General features: G+C 20.3%; 3 protein-coding genes across 3 annotated transcripts; all 3 read left to right on the forward strand.

Moving 5' to 3' along the window:
• Positions 1-412: 412 nt before the first annotated feature.
• PY17X_0810900 (kinesin-5, putative) lies at positions 413-4,862 on the forward strand (the record flags this gene model as incomplete). The annotated part of the gene is made up of 2 exons (XM_022955670.1): positions 413-673; positions 786-4,862. 2 exons carry the CDS (start codon positions 413-415, stop codon positions 4,860-4,862), a joined length of 4,338 nt encoding a protein of 1,445 aa, XP_022811916.1.
• Positions 4,863-7,457: 2,595 nt separating this feature from the next.
• PY17X_0811000 (DNA replication complex GINS protein, putative) lies at positions 7,458-9,234 on the forward strand (the record flags this gene model as incomplete). Its single annotated transcript, XM_022955671.1, has 2 exons — positions 7,458-8,685; positions 9,074-9,234. The coding sequence occupies 2 exons, from the start codon at positions 7,458-7,460 to the stop codon at positions 9,232-9,234; spliced, it is 1,389 nt and encodes a 462-aa protein (XP_022811917.1).
• A 2,512-nt stretch (positions 9,235-11,746) lies between these two features.
• On the forward strand, positions 11,747-20,422 carry PY17X_0811100 (conserved Plasmodium protein, unknown function; the record flags this gene model as incomplete). The annotated part of the gene is made up of 1 exon (XM_721173.2): positions 11,747-20,422. One exon carries the CDS (start codon positions 11,747-11,749, stop codon positions 20,420-20,422), a length of 8,676 nt encoding a protein of 2,891 aa, XP_726266.2.
• Between the last annotated feature and the right edge of the window lie 4,081 nt (positions 20,423-24,503).

Here is a 24,503-nt window from a genome sequence, read left to right on the forward strand (position 1 = left end):
AATTTGTATTTATAATATACACATAATAATAATTATTAATTTTTTTTGTTTTTTTTTTTGTTTTTTTTTTTTGTTTTTTTTTTTTTGTTTTTTTTTCTTCTTTTTTATGCTCATTTACCTGTTTCACAAATAAACATTTTTTAATATCAAAATTATGAAATTTTTTTAAGTTTGATTTAAAAAAAAAAAAAAAAAAAAAAAATAATAATACATTTTAAGGACTCGTCTATTAAAAGCATAAATAGATGAGCTTTTCACAGTTTGTATATTAAAATGCATATGATCATATACACACAAAAAAAACATAAAAAAAGTGATATATATACATGTGTACTTATCAATGAGAAATATATGTACATACCCTCTCACACATTTACATAAATGCATAAAAAATAAAGTGAAATAAAATACAATGCTTAGAAGCTCTTATCAAAATGATAAAAATAGTTGCGTTAATATTAAAGTAATAGTTCGGTGCAGACCTTTAAATGAGAAAGAAAAAAATGATATAAATAATGAAGAGGTAGTTAAAATTAATAATAATGAAGTTATATTAACAATTAATAGAAATAACGAAATTTATGAAAAAAAATATAGTTTTGATTATGCTTGTGATAAAAATGTTGATCAAAAGACATTATTTAATAATTACATTTTTCAAATCGTTGATGAGGTAATACATACAATATCTCAATATAGCCTAACTATTATATTCAATCTTAGCATTATTTTGTTTTTATTTTTTTTTTTATTTTTTTTATTTTTTTATTTTTTATTTTTTATAGGTAGTAGAAGGGTTCAACTGCACATTATTTTGCTACGGACAAACCGGAACTGGAAAAACATATACCATGGAAGGAAAAATTCTAGAGCACTTAAAAAATAATGAAAATAAAAAAGTAGATTTAAACGATAGTATAAATAGTGATATAAATTATTATTACGAATTGTGTGATAATGATGATACTGGAATAATTTTTAGGGTAGCAAAAAGGATATTCGACATACTAAATAATAGAAAAGAAAAATCAATAAAAAGAGAAAGAGGATTATATGAAACTTATAATTATAATGATCAAAATGATAATATAAATATTGAAAATAAAAAAAAAGAACTTAAACAATCTGACATTACAAGATTTGAAAAAATTACAGATATATATGATAGAGAAAAAAGAAAAGATACAAATAGTCCTATCTTATCAAATAGAAATAAAATAATTGAAGAAGAAAATAAATCTGCAAATAAAAATTATAATAATATTAATGATATGATTATGAGCAATAGTAATAGTAGTGAAAAAAGTAGTTTTGATTTTAGTATAAAAGTAAGTTATTTAGAAATATATAATGAAGAATTATGTGATTTATTAAGCCCAGCCTCTGAAACTAATCATAAATTAAGAATATATGAAGATATCTCAAATAAAAATAAAGGTTTAAATGTAGATAAATTAGAAGAGAAATGTATAAATTCATTTGAAGAAATATATTATATTATATGTTCTGCAATAAAAAAAAGACGAACTGCGGAAACAGCTTATAATAAAAAATCAAGTAGAAGTCATTCAATATTTACAATTACATTAATTATGAAAGATTTGAATAATGAAGGAGAAAGTATTACAAAAATTGGAAAACTTAATTTAGTTGATTTAGCAGGAAGTGAAAATGCATTAAAAAGTTCATATGGAAATATAAAAATAAGGCAACAAGAATGTTGTAATATTAATCAATCTTTACTTACATTAGGTCGAGTTATAAATGCATTAATAGAAAATTCATCATATATACCATATAGAGATTCAAAATTAACAAGATTATTACAAGATTCTTTAGGTGGAAAAACTAAAACATTTATTGTTGCTACTATTTCTCCATCTTCTTTATGTATTGATGAAACATTAAGTACATTGGATTATGTCTTTAGAGCTAAAAATATAAAAAATCGTCCCGAAATAAATGTTAAAACAACTAGGCAATTAAAAATAAAAGATCTAAATAATGAAATTGAAAAATTAAAAAATGCTCTAAATCTTAATCGTGAAAAAAGAGGTGTCTATCTTGATAATGAAGAATATAATAATATTCAAATTTCTCTTAAAAAAAATAAAGAAGTTATTTTAGAAAAAGAAAAAATATTATTTGAAAAAAGTAAAAAAATAAAAACGCTATTAAATAAAATGGATTATTCTGATGATATTCAAAATCAAGTTATTCAATTTTTAAAACATGTTCTTTTAAAATATAAAAATATTCAATCATTATATGATATATTTATTAATAAAATTATTGAAGAAAAATATGTTAATAAATTTTTAATTAACCAATTTAATATTATTAAAAATTATTATTATGATAATATTTATTTATTTGAAGAAAAATATAAACATATTTCTGAAATCGTTACTCAAAATTTTGATCAAATTAATAATCAAATAAATAATGATAATATATTTTTAAATAACACATGTAACAATTCATTACACATATTATTACAAATAAAAAATAATATTGAAAATAATAAAAATTTTTTTTTTAAATCTATTAAAGAATTTGAGCAATTAAATAATGATTTACATTCTAAAAAAAATGATATCTTTAATTTTTTTTTACAAAGTATAGATATTATTGAAAAGTTGGATAAAAACACTTTAACTATTTTTGAAAATGTTAAAAATAAATTATTAGAATGTAAAATAAAATCGAATACAACAAAAAGTCATAAAAATTGTTATGATCATTTATTAGTTGCTCAAAATTTATTAAAAAATGAAAATATGACTATTAATGATTTTTTTCTTTATATTAACAAAAACGTTGTCTTAGATTCTGATCACCCAGGTGAAAATCAAATTAAAAAAGAAAATTCACAAAATGAAGAAAAAAAGACAAAAGTGTGTACAAAAGAAGAGGGTGATAATGAAAAAAATGATGAAAAAAATGATGAAAAAAATGATGATAATAATGATGATAACAATAACAATGATGATGGTGATGATGATGATGATGATGATGAAACCATGTCTGCTATTTATCAAAAAGATTTAAAAATGTTGGAAAAGCTCATTTTCAATGAAGAAGGCATCGAATTAGTAAATAAAATATCAAAAGATTTGTTCAAAGAAAAATGTAATATTAAAAATATTGTTGAATATATTAAAAATATAAGTGAATTATTTCATCTTTTTTTAAAATCATCAAGTTTATCTTTTAAAAAAAATATTAAAGAAAAAGAAGAATTTTTTTTAAAAGAAGAAAATAAATTAAAAGAAATAATTCAAAAATATTATGAACAATATAATACATATGAAATAAAAATTAATGAAAAAAAAAATCAAATTATACAAAATTATAAAGAAAAAATAAAGGAAGACGTTAATAATTTTGAACAAAATGTTATAAACGAAATAAAAAATGTAATAAATAAAAATATTACAGTTTTAAATGAAAAAGTAAATAATAAAATTGAAGAACTTAATAATAAATTACAAGAACAGGTTAATATTAATAAGCATAAAGAATTATACACAAATTCTGTAAAATATATGGAATCATTTTTTAATAATTATAATAAAAATTATGAAAATTATGATAAAGAATATGATAATTTAATTAATAAATCTAATAATAAAATAAATCAATATAATGAATTGTTTCAAAATGTTATGTCTGATATAAATTTACAATTAAAAAATAATGAAAATAAAATTAAAAAAAATATAATAAATATTATTACTATATATGAACACATCATAAATAATAATAATAAACATGCTAATCAAATTAATGATTATTTTGATAATTATACAAATAAATATTTAATTGGAAAAGAACAACATTATAAAAATGTGTCAAATAAAATTTTACAGGAAAAATTATATTTTGAAAATGCTCTAAAAAAATATCATATTTTTATTAAAAATAGTAATGAACATATTTTAACATATAATAAAGAATTCCTTCAAAATTTAAATAATTGTGAAGAAAATATAAATCAAATTGTAAATAAAATTATAAAAGAAAATCATTTTCAAAATTTAACAAACTTACCAGATTCTATAATTGAAAACAAACTTGAAATTCAAAATCTAGATGAAAATATTAAAAATATACGAAATAAAATTAAAAATAACCAAACAATTACAACTATTGATGATATAAATATGATTAACACAAAATATATAGATGATCAAAATGCTGATAATTATTTAGTCATTAAAAATTATACTCTAAAAGAATTAGAAAATGAAGTTAATTTGAAAAATATTGATTTTAAATCTTTATTTGAAAAAATAAATGATAATTTTGATTTTATTAATACAGAAAATACATCTCTTAAACGCGCAATATTGAGTGGCGAATACAACATATGGATGAATAGTAGCGGATCCACTACAAAGGAATATAAAGACATTTCTTCATTAAACCCTAGCACAACCACACTACACAATTCAAGCGTGGTTAACACAACGATTGGAATAAATAACGAAAAAACTAAAACAGAAAATCAAAACAAATTACATGGAAATATAAATGACAAAGATTTCTCTCTTAAATCTGATGGTGATATTGAAAAAAATAATATCAAACTATTAAAAGACCAAACTAGAAAAAGAAATATAATTACTGATAATGTGCATGCTCATTTGAATACGCACAATAATAATCGGAGTGGAAATAATAATGATATTAGCAATGATAATGGCATAAAGTTGGCAACTAAAATTGCAAAGTTAAACAGCGAAAAAATAAACCCTGAAAAATTTGCACCAAATAAAAACTCACCATTACTTAAGCGTTTTAAGGATGATTCCTACAAAAATAAAAACATAAAATCGTTTCGAAAATTAGAAGATTAATATTTAAATGATCCTCGATAAGCATCCCACTTAGTAAAAACTTAGTAAAAAAATATATTTTTTTTTTTATATAACCACATTTGAATAGCCACACGCACATACACATATGTATATATTATATATATGTATGCATGTGAATTATATAATTTCCCTTTTTTTTATTAACAATTTGAATAAAATATGAAACATAATAATCAAATTTTTTTACATTGTGAATTTTATTTTGCAATAATTTATCTATATATAGAATAAAGGACCTTTCCTTAAACATTTTACTTTTTGTATATCTTTCAAAATTTATAATGTATTTTTTTTTTAACATTTTATTATAGTGCTACATATAACCACTTGCTTGCTTATTTATTTATTTACTTACTTACTTACTTATTTACCCATCTTTTCAAAACTTTTTTTCGGTTTCTTTAAATTTGTCCGTTTATTTGATTTTTGTTTTTTTGATTTAGCATTGAAAGATAAAATAATCTCTATCTTATTTGCTTATTAATAAAATAAAAATTATATTATAATTTATTTCATATATTTAACAATTGCTTTATATACAAAATTATTTTGGCTTAACGATTTTTTTTTTTTTTACAACTATTTTTTTTTTTTCACTTTTAAAACATTTTGAGAGTGATTAATTCAAATTATCAACATATGGTTTTATTTTGTTTATTCATTTGTTTATTTACAAAATGGCGAAATAATAAATGAATAAATAAATGAATAAATAAATGAATAAATATATATATATATGTATATGCATTCCCAGACAGGAAATATACCCTTATTGTGATGTATGTTAGACATAAAAAAATTTATCTACATTTTATAAATATAATTGAATACGAAAACCCAATCTTTTTCCAAATCCTATTAACTATTTTCGCAATTAGTTATATATATATATATATATATATATATATATATATATATGATTATTTACATAAATTCTATTCCATTTAAAATTAATGTGTGTATTGTCACTAAATTGATATAATTTTAAATATTTTTTTTTTTAATTCGAAAGTAAAAAGGTAGGTAAAGAAATCGACGCAGATCCAATCGAGTTACTATACTAGGATATTTTAAGGCCAGAAAATTGTAAAAAGTTAAAAAAAAATGTTAATTTATCAAAATATTTATCACCCTTTTATCACATTTTTATCACATTTTTACCACCCTTTTATCATTGTGATCAGGGTTTGGTTTGGGTGTGGATAATTAAAAAAGAGAAAGAAGAATTATATATTAACAAAATAGTTGACTAATAAATAAAATAAAAGAATAATGTTTAAAACTTCACATAAATGTATATATGTGTAAATTTGTTTTTGTTATTTTCCTCATGATACATCTCTTTTAAGATAAATTTTTATATTCGTTTTTTACAGTTAATAAGAATTTTATTACTTTTTTTTATTAGTTATTATTAGATAAGATTTTTGTATTTTTTTTTTTTTCCACATTCATTAATTACATTATATTACACACATTTAAAAAAATAAAAATAAACAAAAAAAATAATTAAATTTCTTTCCATAGGCCAATATTATCATTCATACATTTGTTCATCATAATTATTTATTTATTTTTTTTTTCCATTTTATTTTTGCATTTATTATATCACGAAATAAATAATAATAAAAAAAAAAAAAAAAAAAAAAAACACAAAACTGTGTAAACGCAAATACAGAAATACAAAATTGGGAATACAAAAAGTAGTATGTAAAATATAAACAAAAAAAAAAAAAATGATTAAAATTTTATAATAAAAGAAAAAAAGAAAAAAAGAAAAAAAGAAAAAAAGAAATTTATTTTATAATTTAGGATAATAATTATGGCATAAAACCATTATCTTCGAATATAATAAGTAACACATACATATGCATATTATATGTATATTATATTTTTATTTTATTCATATTGTTTATTAGGAAAAATATATGTATATATATGGAGAGCACACATTGTCACATATTTTTAAAGAAATAACAAATTAAAAAAAAAAAATAAATAGCATTTTGAATAGTATAATCAAATTTATCAAAAAGAATTATGTATTCACATAAATATATGTACATGTATGTATATAGGAAAAGGGGCGTATCATAAATAATATTTGAGGATAGTTATATTGTATGGACTATAAAAAAAATTAACACAACTAATAGGATATGTTGCATATAAATAATTAAAAGTTTGAGAATGTATACGTACATTCAACCATTGGCAAAACACACGAATATGTGCTCAAATAAATTACAGATAAGTCTCTAAAAAAATTAATACACAAATTAATGAAACGATAAATTGAAATTAGAAATTATTTTACTGGAGCACACGTATTACCATCTAATGTCGTTTAATTGTGGAAAGGAGGGGGGAAGTATGCCCTAATATATTTATTATATATATATACATGTATATACTTTTTCTTTTTTTTTTTTTTTTCTATATTTTCATTTTTCTTTGCATTAAAAAAAAAAAAAAAAAAAAGTTAGACACATAATATAATACATAGTTTGGAGAGGGAAAGATAAAAAGGGAAACATATTTCAGTATTTATTTTCGACAATTTTTTTAATGAAAATGACAGATGTTTTCTCTATTTTTAAGAAAAAAGCAAATAAAAGAACACAATTAAGAAAACCGTCTAATACAAAAAAAATAAAAAAAAATAATATTTTTATGAATGAAAAATCAAGAAGAAAAGCATATGCATCAAATAATACAAGTTTAAATTATTATGATAATAAAAATATAAATAACAATACTGCAAGTGAATATAATTATATAAATAATGATAAAACAAATAATAAAGAATCTAATATTGTGTTAGTAGATTTTCCTAAATTACCAATCAAAAATATAGAATCATGTGAAGATGTCTATAACATATTTTATATTCGTGATCAATATTTAATTGGAAATAAAGATATAACAATAAATAATGAACATTTAATTTTATTAGAAACTATTTTAGATAAATTAGATGCAGCTATAAATGAAATGAATACTGATGAAATCTATTCTAAAAAAAAAGTATTATCAAGTGTATATGAAAAAATATATAATCTATATACTAGCTTTAAAAATATCAAAAATGTTTTTCCACAACTGTCAAATGCATATGATTGTTTTAGAAGTAATATCGTATTTATACAAGGAAAGCAATTTAAAAAAAATTATGTATATGATAATATAATTAATATATATACACATTTACAAAATAGTGAATTACAACAAGATAATATTGAAACAATAAGTGAAACATTATATATAAATGACAAACCTTTGTCAACAGCATCTTTTGTTAATAAAAATATGGTTCCTCAAAATGAATATATAGAATATCTTCCTATGAAATTTAATCCTCATTTTTTAGAATTAAATAAAATTTCTATCAATTATTTATTTGAAGAATCTATAAATCATATTATTTGGCAAAAAGCATTAGATGAATTAATAGTTGTTAAAGCTTTGGCTGATATTCCATATTTCGACTTATCCGAAGTTGAAGGTTTTGATTTTAAAAAAATGAAATCTGGACAAAGACAATGGTATCCTTTATATATTGCTAAAGAATTAAGTAAAGAAGGATTAGCTACTGTTGAATTTCCTTTTTGGTTTTATCTTGATAATTTAAAAAATATTTATAAAAAAGAATTTGAAGATTTGCATGAACTTACTGATCTTCCTAGCCCTTTTTTTTTTGAAATATCTTCCATGTTTTTGGAAAATAATTCTTTTAAAAATTCTACTCCTATTGAGAGCATTGGCCAACGAGCTCCTTACAAATACATTCTTAAGGTGGCAGGTATGACCATTTCTAAGTATATCATCATACATAAAATTCCAAAATATAAAAATATTTTATTTATTTATTAGCTAGAAAAAAATATTACAATATACCTGAATTGTTCATATAAATATCCATATTTTTTTTTTTTTTTTTTTTTTTTTTTTTTTTGTGTGTGTGTAGGTCTAATACAAGATATAAGACAAAAAAGAATACATAAAATTATGACAAAGTTTAAAAATTGTAATATATTTTCAGAAATTTTAATAATAAATAATATTCAGATTTATGAAACTTATTGTGTTAACTATTTGGCATCAGTTTTTTTCCAAAAACAAAATAATTCGAATGCTTTAGATGATAATTTTGATGTACGAAATTATCTATTTGATCCGTTCATTTTTAGCTCATATAATACATGAAAATTTACGGCTAGAAAAAGTAAGAATAATAATGTTTCTCTTTTTTTATCATAGGATAATTTTCAAAATAGGAAAAAACTTATGCATTTGCCACACATATATGTGCTTATGTATAGACAAACATTTTTCATTTAGGTGGGCTTAACTCTATTTTTTTTAATATTACTTATTCGACATCCTTTTATATAATTTCTGTTTTTGTATAAAGGGATTGTTTAAGACGATTATGTTGTATTTAATTATTATATATTTCATAATTTATAAACACTAGTTATTATTGCTATATGAATAGCATATAGAAGACTTTACATTTTATCATTCCCTTTTTTTTCACATTTATTTCTATCACCTTCTATACCATGCCTCTCGACTATTATTATATTTTTTTTATTTTTTTCGTATATCCTTTTGTTGATCATATAAAGATCTTTATATATTTTTTCCACATTATATGTTGTGCTTCATTTGCTTATAATTTTTCTTTTTTATAGTATAATTAATCCTTTTATTGTTTTTTTTTTTTTTTTTTTGCATGCATTAACTTTGATTTATATAAAACTAATGTGTATGCTCATGTATATATACACTGTGTGTATAATACATATTTTTAATGATAACATTTTTAAAAATATCTTTTTAATAGCTTTAACAACACTTAAATTTTTGATTAGCATTACAAAGACGAAAAAATAAAGTATTGCATTAGTTATTCTAAATAATTTTATCGTATATTTTTTGTGTGCATTACCCAATTTTAAAACCTTTTACAATTTCACTAAGCTTTATTGAAACTTAATAGCTAAACAACATCATTTTTTTCTGTTTTATAATTTTTGTATATGCACACAGTACAAGAAAGAACACATGTAGACAAAATATAAATGAACACATGAAAAAATTGGACATTTTTTGAAACGAATTAAATAAATATACACATACTGATAATAGTATTTATTTTTTTTTAATTTTTTTGAAGACTTTACAAAAAAATTTGCACATTATTATATATAATGTGTTAATGGCGAAGAAATATATTCATTTATTTAAATATAGTGTGTTTATTTTGCCCAAAAGGAGGAATAAAAAATGTTAAAGAATACCGTTTTTAAAAGACTTTTCACAAATTGATATAACTTTCAGTTTTTTTTTTCTCTTTTTCATTATATAATTTTAACTTGGAAAAATATGTTCCTTAAATGTTACCCTTAGCGCATTTATATGTGCGCAAGGAATATATATATATAATATATAGAAATAAAAAAAAACAAAAAATGTTAGCATTTCCTTCGTCTTACGTAATATGGTAATAATACTACACAAATAATTTTCCTCAAATTACATTGTCCCAAAATAGTAAAGTAAACAAAATAAAACTATTTTATATTTTATATTTTTTATTTTATATTTTTTACCTTTTATTTTTATCCCTATTTAATTCCCCAAAAAATAATAGTGTTACGACAAAAGTGTAAATGGCGCCTATTTTAATAGTATTGACTATATAACAATGTTGCGAAAACAACAATATAAAATAATTATTATATAATGAATTAATCGATTTGTTTTATTATTTTACTAACATATTATTACCTTTTTATTTATTTTGGGTTATTTTTTTTTATACAAAAAAATATGAACATGAAATAATTTATAACAGCTTTCCAAAAATATGCTAATAATAGAAGAAAAAAAATATGAACAAAATAAAAATAACCTGGACAGTCATATAAATTTATTCAAGTATATATAATATGTAATATTATATGTATATATATATATATATTATATATATATATATATATTTTTTTTTTTTTATCTGTACTATTTTTAAATATGTAAAATATTAATATAAAAAAATACAATATTATATGCGTATTAGGTAATATATATATATAGTCAATTATTGCATTTTTAATATATGCAGAACTAAATAAATAAAAATGGAAATAAATTAAATTTATTGAAAATGAAATAATTTGGAACAAATTATATTTTACAGAAAATTTGTGGTACACTATATTCTTTTTTTTTCTTTTTATTTTATATTTATTTTTTTAATATTATATATACATATGTATTTTATACCTTATTAATATCATTATTATGATTTTTTTTTTTTTTTTTAAATGAATGTTGAAATAAACTATTTGAGGAATTTTTTTTATTAAAAACAATATTATATTTGGCTGTAGCAAATGAATGCTTTATAAGAAATATATGTATTATATATAAATATATAAAATTTGAATTTCCATTTATTCGATATATAATATATATGTATATTATTACATATATATATCATATGTAATACATATTGCGTCCATATACTTTCCATACGCGTTCGTTTGCACGTTTCCGTTTTTTGCTTACTCATTTATGCATATATTATTATACCTTTGTGAGAAAGAAAAATGGAATTGAATTTACAGCGAATGCACTTGCAAATGCTTTAAATTTTGAAAGCAATTTTTTTTAGTATAAACATTTACTCTAAAATTATATACAAATATTCACATGCATATGTGTGTGATATGATAAGATGTGCTTAGAAATATACATGCATATACATATACATATATATGTATGCATAGGTATATATATATAAGCACATTATATACGCTAACCTTTGCACATATATTCACTTTTTCGTGAAAAAAATGAATAATAATATGCAAACAAGCGATAAAAATGTTATGGAAAATGATAAATTAAACTTCGAAAGTGAAGCTAGTAAATTACTCGATTTGAAAACCACTGGTAATTATGGAGTATTTGGATTAGGAAAGGATACTAACCTTTCTATTGCCAACACAAATATAAGAGATGGGGATATACAAATGGACATAGATTTTATAGATATGGAAAAAGAGTTAGATTTATTAAATGATGAAAATTATAAAAAAATATTAGAAGGCAACAATAACAATATAAATAATGGTAGTAACATAAATGGAACAGCAATAGATGTAGGAAATAGTAGTATCTCCAATTTCCCCGGTGATGATAATATGATTGAATCTCTTTGTATTAATGAACTTAAAAGTGAAGAAGATGATCACCTATTTAGTGATCGAAATTACGCAGACAAAGATGAATTAATTTCTATGTTAAGAAAAAAACTCAAGTTTAAAACAAAAGATTATAATTTAATTATGGATACATTGATAAGAACTAAAGAAGAATGTAGTAAAAAAACTGATCAAATAAAAGAATTGCAAACAAATAATAATAAAATTGAAAAGGAATGTTTTGAATTAAAAAAAGAATTAGAAAGAAAAAATAGTCAATCAAATTTAAATATTGAAAATCATTCTTTTTATAAAAAGGAATATGATGAAATAAAATATAAACTTGTAATTTGCGAAGATAAATATAAAGAAGTTTTAAAAAAAAATGAATCATTAAATAAAGAAATAACCAACTTAAAAAATGAAAAAATAAAATATGAAATTAATAAAAAAACGGAGATTGAAAAATTTAAATTAGAAGAAGAAAGGTTAAGAGATGAAAATGAAAAACTAACATCTAAAGGAAATTTGTTAATAAATAAATATCTCGAAGCTGAAAAAAAATCGTATGCTATAGAACAAAAATATAAAGAGGAAATACAAAATTTAAAAAATATTCTGAATAAGGAAGAAATTAATAAAAAAAATTCTATCCAAAATTTTGCTAAAGTTAAAGATATATTATCACAATCTTTGGCAAAATCAGAGGAAAGTTACAAACAAGTAGTTCAAGCGGAAAAAGAAAGAGATAATTTAAAAGTACAAAATGAGAATTTGCAAAATACAATTAATGATTTAAAAGGAAAAATTGATAATTTAAAAAATTGCATAAAAATATTTGAAAATAAATATAAAGAAATCATAAAAAAAAATAATAACATGTTTGCAATTACACATGAATTTATTAATCAAAAAAATTGTAAAATAATAATTTTACGAAAAAATGCAGAAATTAAAGATGTTTTTGAAAAGTATAAAATTAATAAAAATATATTTCAAAGCATTAATGATTTTTCAGCATTATATATTTATGAGATTCTTTTACAAAACTCTTCTAAAATAGATGAAACTGAAATGACTGAATTTGAATCAGGTACATATGATATAAATGAAAATGATGATAAATATATTAAAATTAAAAAAAAAAAATATATAACATTAAATTATATGCTTAATGAAGCACAAATTAAAATAATTACATTAACAAAAACAAAAGAACATTATGAAAAATTATATTCCAGTGGTAAGAATAATTTACATAAAGATGATGAATCCATTTATAAAAAACATTATTTATCTTCTGATATGACAAATTTATATAATGAAAAAGTTCATTTTGAAAATAAGTTAGTAGAAAAAATTGAATATATAAAAAATTTAGAAAATAAATTAAAGGAAAAGGAAAGTTTGATAGAAAAATCTGTAGAAACAAACATGAGATTACGATTAGAAAAAGATACACTTATTAAGGTGATATCTGCTACTCCAGAATTTATATCAACAGTACATCAAAATAATGCAAACTATTCTATTCAAGCATTTGTTGAGCACACAGTTATAGAATATGTACAAAAGTATGAACGTCAAAAAAGGGGTAATAATAATAATAATATGATAACATCATCAGTAATTGATGATTATAATCAACAAACCCCATCATGTGTTAGTAATAATTCTGGTGGTATAAAATTAAGTCACACTGAAGAATATAATCAAAAAAATTTAATGTCAAATTTAGTAATAAATAATATACATGAAAGAAAAATGAAAAAAAAAGATTTTTCTAATACAACATATAATGGAAATGAAGAAGGTCATACACACAGTAATGTAGATAATACAAATTATAGTAATAAAGAGGATGGTTCATTTATTGATGAATATTATTATTCACCTTCTTCATATGCAATAGAACAAATTATGGGAAATTTAGAAAAAGCTATTGTAGAGATAGAAAATACACAAATAGCATATTTTCGAAATAGTAATTTACTTACTTATATTGATGATTATATGCTAACTTTGCAAATATTTAATCGGATATCTGATTATAATGATGCATATAAAATTGAAAATTTGCTTGAAGATGAAGAATATAGTTTTATTATAGATAAAGCATGTAAAAATGTTAATAATAATGATGATGATAATACTTTTCTTGGCTCATATCCAAGTGAGGATAATAAAATCGGAATAATAATAACAGAGTTAGAAAAATGCAAAAAAAATTATAGTGATGAAGAATTGCTTCATTTATTTGAAGAAACCAAATTGTTAGAAAAATATAGAAAATTTTATCATGATCATTTTGTAAATATTAATAATATATTTAACAAGTTTATATCTTTAAACTTATTTAATGTTGAAACAAAACATAAAAATGTTTATGAAAGATATTTTAATTTATTTAATTTAAATTTTAGTAATGTTGAAATTTCATTTGATTTATTATTAAAAAGGTTTTATAAAATATTAAGATTGTCAAAAACTTATGAAAATTTAATTATAGAAAGAGACAAAAAAATACAAGATATAAATAATGCACAAATAAATTTATATAATGATAAGCAAGGGTTACAAACAAATGTAGAACTAATTACAAAAGAAAAGGAATATCTCGAAAAATTGATTATAAAAAAAGAAAATAATGTAAAAGAAATTAGTGAAAAATATTTCCAATTAGAAAAGGAATATAATGAATATAAAAATAATAATAGTTTAATTTTAGAACAATATGAAAATATAAAAAATCAAAATTATAATTTAGAACAAGAATTATCAAAAAAAGAGTTAAAAAATAATACCTTAAATGAAAAAAATTGTGAAATCATAAATTTATATGAAAAAGAAAAAGCATGTCTACAAACACTTTTACATGAATCAAAAGATGTTAATATGTATTTAAAAGAAAAAATGGAAACTTTGTTAAATAATAATGAACGTATGAAATATGATTATGATATTCGATTAAATAATTTAAATGCTTTATGGATGGAAGAAAAAGAAAATAATAAAAAATCAAATTTTAATGTAAATTCTTTAAAAAAAGAAAATAGCAATTTATTAATCAAAATTAATGAAATGCAATCAAAAAATCAATTACTTAAAGTTGAACTTTCTGAACGTATTAAACAAATAAATATGTTCAAAACTAGTATAAATTCTCAAAAAAATAATAAAGATATATCATCAACAGTTGGATACACATTAAATAGTGGTATTAATAATGGTTCTATTAGTGATGATTTATCTGGAAAGATTGAGAAAAAACGTATAACTCATGGAGATTACTTAATAGATGTAGATCAAAATTGTAATTATTTTTTAAATATAGATGTAACTGCATGCAAAATAGAATATGAAGAAAAGATAAAAAAACTTGAAGAAAATATTACTGATTTAAACACAGAGATATTAAAATTAAAAGGAGAAAAAGAAATATTATTAATAGCAATCGAAACTTGGAGATCTTTTAGTGTCGATAGTAAAGACGAAATTAAACACTTAAAAAAAATGTGTAATGAACAAATAGAAAAACATAAAGAATTTATATTAATAAATAAAACTAATGAAGATAAACTAAAATTTGTAAAAAATTTATTAATGTGTGAAAAAGATAAATATGAAAAAGATGTAGATAATATAAAAGAAAAATTAACAAATAAATTAGAAACGGTAAGTAATGAATTAAAAGAAAAAACTCTTGAGATTGAAAAATTAAAATTAACAAATGAAAAATTATTACTTAAGGCACAAATTATTGATAATGGTAAAAATGATGAAATGAATATGAAAAAAAAAGAAGAAGAATATATAGAATTGTTAAAAAAAGAAAAAGAAAATGTTGAAAAAAAATTTGAAAATACATCTGAAAAATATAATGAACAAATTAATTTAAATAAAAAACTTACAGATGATATTAATTTGCTTATTTCAACACACAAAGAACAAGTAAAAGTCTTAAATGAACAAATTAATATTTTAAAAAAAGATAATAAATATTTATCAGAAAATTTAGAAAAAGAAGTTGAAATTAGTGATAATAACTTAATCATTAAAAATAGATTAGAACAATTAGTAGAAATAAATAAAGATCTTTATAAAGAAGTTCAAGAAAATTATAATAATACTGAAAAAATGAAATTCAAAATAATCGAATTAAAAGAAAATATAAGAGTACAAAAAGAAACACATTTACAACAACAAAAATGTATTATTGAACTTCGAACAAAATTAATTGATAATAATATGGCTAGTCAAAAAGATGAATATGTTTCAAATTTAAAAATGAATCTTGAATCATCAAGAATGCAATTAAAAGATTTATGTGATCAACTTGAAAAGGGAAATTTAAATGAAAAAAAATGTAACATGAAAATTCAAATGTTGGAAACTAAATTAATTAAAGAAGAAAAAGAAAGAAAAAGATATCAAATTGAATTAGCTAATAAAAATAGCACCGATTCAATTTCTTATAATAAATTAAAAACACAAGTTGAAATGGTTACAGAAGAAAATAAAATATTATTATTGCGAAAAGAATGTTATGAAAAAGAAATAGAACAATTAAAAAGAGATTCACAATTTTTTAATTCAACTAAAAATAATGATATAAATATTATTGAAAGGGATGTGTTGAAAAAACAAGTAGAAGAACATATAACAAAAATAAATGAAAAGGATAAACAAATTGTTAATCTTAATTTTGAAATTAAAAAATTATATAATCAACTAGAAGAAATGAAAGAACGTATGAATAGAATAGAAACTACGACACCGATATTGGATGGACCAACCGATGAAGCATCTACATTGAATATAGACAATTCCAAAACATCACAAAATAATCAACTATCACTTGAAATATATAAATATATTAATGAAAATATTGATCTAACTGCAGAATTAGAAAATAAAAATGATGTAATTGAGCAAATGAAAGAAGATATTAAAAATAAAAATAAAGAAATAGCCAAACTTAATAAAGATGTAATAAATTTATCAACAAACTATGATAAATTAAAAGAATCAATATATATGATGGAAAAACATAAAACAAATTTAAATGAATATATAAAACAAAAAGATGAGATAATTAGTTTGTTACAGCAAAAAGGTAACAATAATAATAATAGTCCGACAAAATTTTGTAATTTAGTAGAAAATAACAATACAAATAAAAATGGGGCTAATGAAGATGATTTTGATTCTCCAATTAAATATAACATAAATTTGAAAAATAATAATTCAAAAGAAATTGAAGAAAAGATTATGGGAATGGAAGAAATTATGAACACATCATGTGAAGAAGTAATAAATACATTAAAAAAAATACCACAAACTAATGTCGAAAATGATGATAATAATAATTTAAATTCATCTAAAAATCAAGAATTTTCTGTAAATTCAGATCATATAACACTAATAAAATGTAATATTTTGAAAATGTTTAAACTAGGATCTTGTTATTTATATATTATTAATAGAAACTTAAAAGAAATAAAAATTTTGAAAGATAAAATACATTCTTTTGAGGAAAATATTCAAAGTTTAAATTTATTTATAAATAATTTAAAAGATCAACATAAGAATAATGAAATGATAAAAATAAATAATGAAGAACAAATTGTAGAATTAAAAAATAATTTAAAAAATAATGAAAATTGTATAAATAATTTAAATGATAATTTAAAACAAAAAGATGAAATGAATAATTCAAATATTCAAAATTTAATTAAATATAAAAGTTTTATTATTAATTTAGTATATCAATCAAATATATTTTTTCATATTTTTAAAAATATAAATAAACAAAAGGTTATACAAAATTCAATATTTAATCAATTAACACAACTTCGAAAAGAACTAGATTTTTATCTCAATGATTCTATAATGATTTCAGAATTAGAGAACAAAGAAAAATCGAATTTAAATAATTTTGAAAATAATTTATTAAATATAGTATCTACTTTTTCTTGTGAAAATTATGAACATATTCAAATATTTACAAATAAATTTAATTTGATTATTGAAAGAGGACAATTTTCTATTTTAGCTGATAGTAAAATTCAGCCATCTCAAAATGAGAAACAAAGTGAAAACCAAAACGAAAAACAAAATGAAAACCTAAGTGAAAACCTAAGTGAAAACCTAAGTGAAAAACAAAATGAAAACCTAAGTGAAAAACAAAACGAAAAAAGTAATAATTTCTTATCGAATATTAGTTCTTATTTTCAAAGTTCAAATAAATATAATAATGCACCCACTTTTAAAGAATTAAATGAAAATACTACCGAACCTCAAAAAGATACACAAATTCAAACGGTTCAAATATCTCAAGAAAAACAAAATGAAGAAGAAAATACAAAAAATGAAAACATAATAGACACACAAGTAAATAATGAAAATTATCAAATTGATGCGCTTAAAAATGAAGAATATAATGATGATCAAATGTATAGTGTTGAAGATGATGGGTCAGAAGAAGAGGAATATCGGTTCAACGAGGAGCATGCCGAGGTTGAAATAGATGGAAAACAGGCCGAGGTTGAAACAGATGGAAAACATGGCGAAGTTGAAATAGATGGAGAACAGGCCGAGGTTGAAACAGATAGAAAACATGGCGAGGTTGGAGAACATGACGAGGACATGTTAAACGATAGCAAAGAAAAAGAAAGCTCAAATATAGAATCATATAATGAGTATAACAGCAATAGAGAAGAATATGTAGATGTGAGTGATAATGATGAAGAAAAAGAGGGAGATGAATTTAATTATTCGAATAAAGAAAAAAGTAGTATAGATAATAACTATGATGAGAGCAATTGTGATAAAAGCAATTGTGAAGAAAATGAAACTTTACAAAGATATGAAGAGAATGTGATAGTAGAAAATGGAAACAATTTGGGTGAAAAGGAATTATTAACATCAAATGTTGAGTCAAATTTATTTGAAAATGATGACAATAATAATGACGATAATAATGATGACAATAACGGCGATAATGGAAATAATATAGTGTCAGAAGTTGGCGAAGAAAATAAACTTTTAGGTGATAATTCAGTTAATCACATAAATTATGAAAATATAAAAACAGATGTAGCTGTAAATGTAGATATAGATGCAAATACTTCGAATCTACAAAATGAAGAAAATATATCTCCATCTGCTTTTAGTAATAAACTCGAAAATCAGAATAACACTTTTGTAAATGATTCTACTCGCTCATACTTGTCAGAATGTGAATTTAATTCTTTTGATAAAAATGATAATCTTAAAATCAAAGAATCGAAAAAAAGAAAATATCATTCCGACACAGAAATAGTTAAACAAAATAATAATAATAAAGTAGAATACACAAAAAAAAAAATGAGAAAAATGAATAATTCGCACAAGTTTACTAGCAGAGGTACATCAGATGTGACAGTGGAAAGTCCAACTCCACAAAAATTAAGTGAAAAATTAAGTGAAAAATTAAGTGAAAAATTAAATGGAAACATAAATGGAAATATAAATGGCGACGATAATGAAAACGAGGATGATGAGAATTATGCAAGTGAATCTTTTGATAACTATTATGATGAAAAAAAAAAATATGAAATATTGGAAAATATAAGCAAGCTAAATCAAGCATGTAATAACAACAATTTAGATGCAACTAGCGATGGAAACAATTATGCGAAAAAAAACGAACACAACTTTTTGATGAAAAATGATAAAGAATCTCAAAATGAAAATGCAAAAGAAAGTGATAGTTGTTATGTCATATCATCTGATGATGATAATAGACAAATTCAAGATTTCGAAGAGGATGAAGAGGATGAAGAAGATGAAGAGGATGAAGAGGATGAAGAGGATGAACAGGATGAAGCAGATGAATATGATGAATATGATGATGTCGAAAATGATGACGAATATGATGAAGAATACGAAGAAGAGGAAGATGATGGCGAAATGGATGAGGCGGATGATGGCGAAATGGATGAGGCGGATGATGGCGAAATGAATGAGGCAGATGATGGCGAAATGGATGAGGCAGATTATGATCAATTTGATTCAAAAGGTGAATTAAATAGTAGCATAGATGATGATAGCAATTCTGATGATGCAGATAAAGATATGATAGATTATGATGATATCGATAATATAAATGAAAATCAAAATGAAGAAGATAGCGAAGTTGAAAATGAAGATGATAACAATTTCTTAGATGAAAAAAATAAAAATAAAGATCCCGTTATTAGTATTGCAACATCAGATGATGGGCAAGATGATGGACAAAACGATGGGGGCAATGAAGATCAAAATGAGACATACAATGAGTGAAGTAAAAATTGTCTATTTAGACTGAAAAAAAAATATATATATATATATATATGTTTTAAATTTGTAAAAGAATTTTATTTATATTTTTATAAAATATTATTAACAAATATGCATATGTGTGTACATCTTTTTTATCTCATTTTTATGCTCATTTTTATCTCATTTTTATCTCATTTTATCTCATTTTTTATTTTATCCATTTTTTAATTATTTTTTTGAATAATGATGCCATTAAAGGCAAGTTATAACCCTTTCAAAAATGTGCACACACTATACTCATATCCACATTTGTATATGTGATATGATGTATAGCACGTATGTGTAAACTTTGTTTTAGTGATTATTTAGTGGAATTGGTATTTTATTTTTTATTTTTTTTTGAAACTTGAATTTATTAATAACACATAAAAACTAAATAATTATTTTAAACTTATAACACATTTTTATTTTTTTATAAAAAAAATAGAGAAAAATATTTATCATCAGGCTATTATTACATTATTTCTCAGTTATATATTTTTTTTACATTTCTTCATATATCTGATCTTAATATATGTATTATTATTATTTTGTATTTTTATATGACATTTGTTTTTTATAGAAATTAAGAAGTTATAATATAGATAAAATGAATAATAAAAAAAGAGAAAAAATAAAACAATAGAATGAACATATTATATATAGTATGGAAAATGTATGCTTCAATATTTTCATCATCATTTTTTAATTATATATAAATAAAGATATATGAAATATCTAAAATAAAAATTTTTTAAATTGAGAATTTTAACATAACTATTGTGAAATTATGTATTCCCATTATTTCTTATAAGTTTATATTAATTTATTTGATTACATTCAATTTAAAAAAATAAATAATAAAGCATAAAAATAGTGTATATATATATATATATATATAACAGCTTTTGAGGTTTGTTTTCATTTTTTATTAATAGAATTTCATAAAAACACATATAATACCACACTCTTATCGAATACTCTTATATTTTTCGTGCATTGTTTGAAATTATGCCTATAATATATATATCATATACAAATGTGTTTTTGTACACTTTTGGAGTTGTATATACGGGGCAACTCTTAAAAGCAATCAAATAAAAAATAAATGAATAAATAAATAAATAAATAAATAAATAAATAAATATAGATGAATAAAAAATAAATGAATAAATATAGATGAATAAAAAACAAATTAAAAAAATATGTTTAACATGATTATTCCATAGCGCACGTCTCAGTGGTCACATAACCACATTTGCCATAACACGTACGTTATTTATTTGTGGATTTTGAAAAATAAATAAAATATAAAATAAAAATAAATAAGAACACAAAATATATAATAAATAAAATAAAATAAAATAAAATAAAGTAAAATACAAAATTAACAAAATAATGTGGTTCATTAGGTGAACAAATAATCAAAAAAAATATACTCTCATATATATAGAATAATACTTTTAATAATTTATAAAATAAAAAAAAGACATTATTATAAAAAATATATATATTTAATCATTTACTCATTATAATGTTGTGTGCATATTTAGTGAATATTTATTTTTCATTTTTTCTTTCTCTATATATTTATTAAACATATTTTATTTTTTTAAAAATCGTAAAACACATAATTTTTTTTTTTTTTTTTTTTTTTTTTTTTTAAATCATTCTATATATTTTTATATTTTAGTATATTATAACGATATTTTTATATTCCACAAAAATTAATAACAAATGATGCACCAACCAAAATAATAACCTAATCAATAACTATCAATTATTAATAAACATTTATATTACTATTATATGCATATAAAACCATATGATACACATTATTTGTATACATTTAGACACTGTAACATATTTTTCTACATACTATATATATTTGTTGTATGTTATAACAACTTATTTGTCTATATGTACAAATGTTTATACCTTTAAATTAAAAATATTAATTTTCCTGTATCATCTTATATAATATATAATACATATGTGTGTATTTTTACCAATATTATATACACTCTCATTTTTTATATTCATTATTTTATGCATATAATAATATGTATATGATAAAAATAAATACAAATAATGCATTTGAATAAAACTGTTTAAAGCGTATCAATATATGGTTATATATATTATGATCATTTTCCAAAAATATTTAGCAAAAAAAAATGTAAACAAAGATTTGCTATATGTGAATAGTTATATATATATTTTTTATTTTTTACTTTTTATTTTTTACTTTTTACTTTTTACTTTTTATTTTTTTCCCTTACAAACGTCCATTCTTATTAGTGTTGTTCTTTATATTAACAAATTTCATACCCTTTTTTATACTCACTTAACATACAATAATGAATATCAAACACTACATATTATTTAGCAAGCTATCAAAATATTAAATTTGTTTTTTTTTTGTTTCATATATTCTACACATACATAATTCATTTAATTGTTTCAAATATTTTTGACATATATAAAACTATTTATGTTTATTTTTATACATACAAATTATATATCTTTTAAAAAATATGTTAAGAGGAATAAAATTAAATATACACATGTATATGTATATGTATATGCATATGTACATGTATATAAATATATGTATATATATATATATATTATATATTTGTATATAATAAAACAAGTGTTATATTATTAGTGTGTTAAAGGAATATTTATTATATACAAAAGAACAATCTGTATCAAATAACATATGTATTAGTGTATTTTAAATATATTTAATGGATATATATTAAAAATATAAAAAATATGCATGTATGCTTGTATATGCACCTATTTTTTTTTCCTTTTTTTGTTTAATTTTATTGAACTATTTTTTTGATTAGTTATAATCGTATACAATTTCAATTGCACATTGAATAGATTGTTTTCAAAAAAAAAAATAAAATAATATTATATATATATATATATATTAAAAAAATAATAATAAAATGAATATAAATAGCACCATTTATTTTATGATACATGTATTTTTTATTTTTTTATTGTTCATACATTTATGTTCTTTTCTGTTTTTACATATACAACAAAAAAAAGAATAAAAAAGATTATGCAAGATAAAAATGTAACTAATTCAATTGTGACAAAATAAAACCAATTGAAATCATCATATGGATGAATCATCAAAAAAGAAAACCAATATAAGGTTGTAAAAATTATATTTACTTTTGTTACCTACTACTTTTTTATAATCAATTTTCCAAATTATAACTATTTAAATTTGTCATTTACATTTCCATATATATTATATATATATATATATATATATATATATATATATGTGTATGAATGTGTATATATTAAACAAATTATAATTACATTTGTAAAGATATAAGATGAAATTAATGTCATGTTAAACACATTCAATTATCTTTTCAAGTTGTAACTTTTTTTTTTTCTTTTCATTATATCCCCCCCCCTTATTTTCCTTTATTTTCCTTTATATGTTTACACTATTTTTTTCTTATGCATATTTATTATTTTACATGTTTTTTATTACAAATATAAAGAAAAAATGCAAGGAAAAGTATTTTAAATATACATTGTACATATTTTCGTTTTTGAATTAGCTGTTTACCGTTTTAAAAAGTTAAGTGGAAATATCATAAAGTATAATATATATATATATATACACAAAGATATACATATTTATACATGTATATATATTATTGAGAAATGCTTATACAAAAATTGAGAATTATATATTTTTATATATACTATATTATTATGTACAAATTTATTATATATGAACGTACATGCATAAATATATTTACACACAACTAAAGAATGAAAATTCTCTTAATTGTGTAATAAAAAAATAAAAATCTAGCATTTGTATTAGGATTTTTTTTTTTTAAACTAAAAAAAAGCACATATATGTATGATATATACATGTATATTTAATATATATACTTTAAGCTTACCCATTTATTCGCTAGTTATATATGCTCATGCTTTCAAAAAAAAAAAAAAAACTATAATAATTGTTAAAAAATTATGAACAAGTCATAGGAATTATATATTATTAATA

Source organism: Plasmodium yoelii (assembly GCF_900002385.2).
Source record: "Plasmodium yoelii strain 17X genome assembly, chromosome: 8".
Taxonomy (NCBI): domain Eukaryota; phylum Apicomplexa; class Aconoidasida; order Haemosporida; family Plasmodiidae; genus Plasmodium; species Plasmodium yoelii.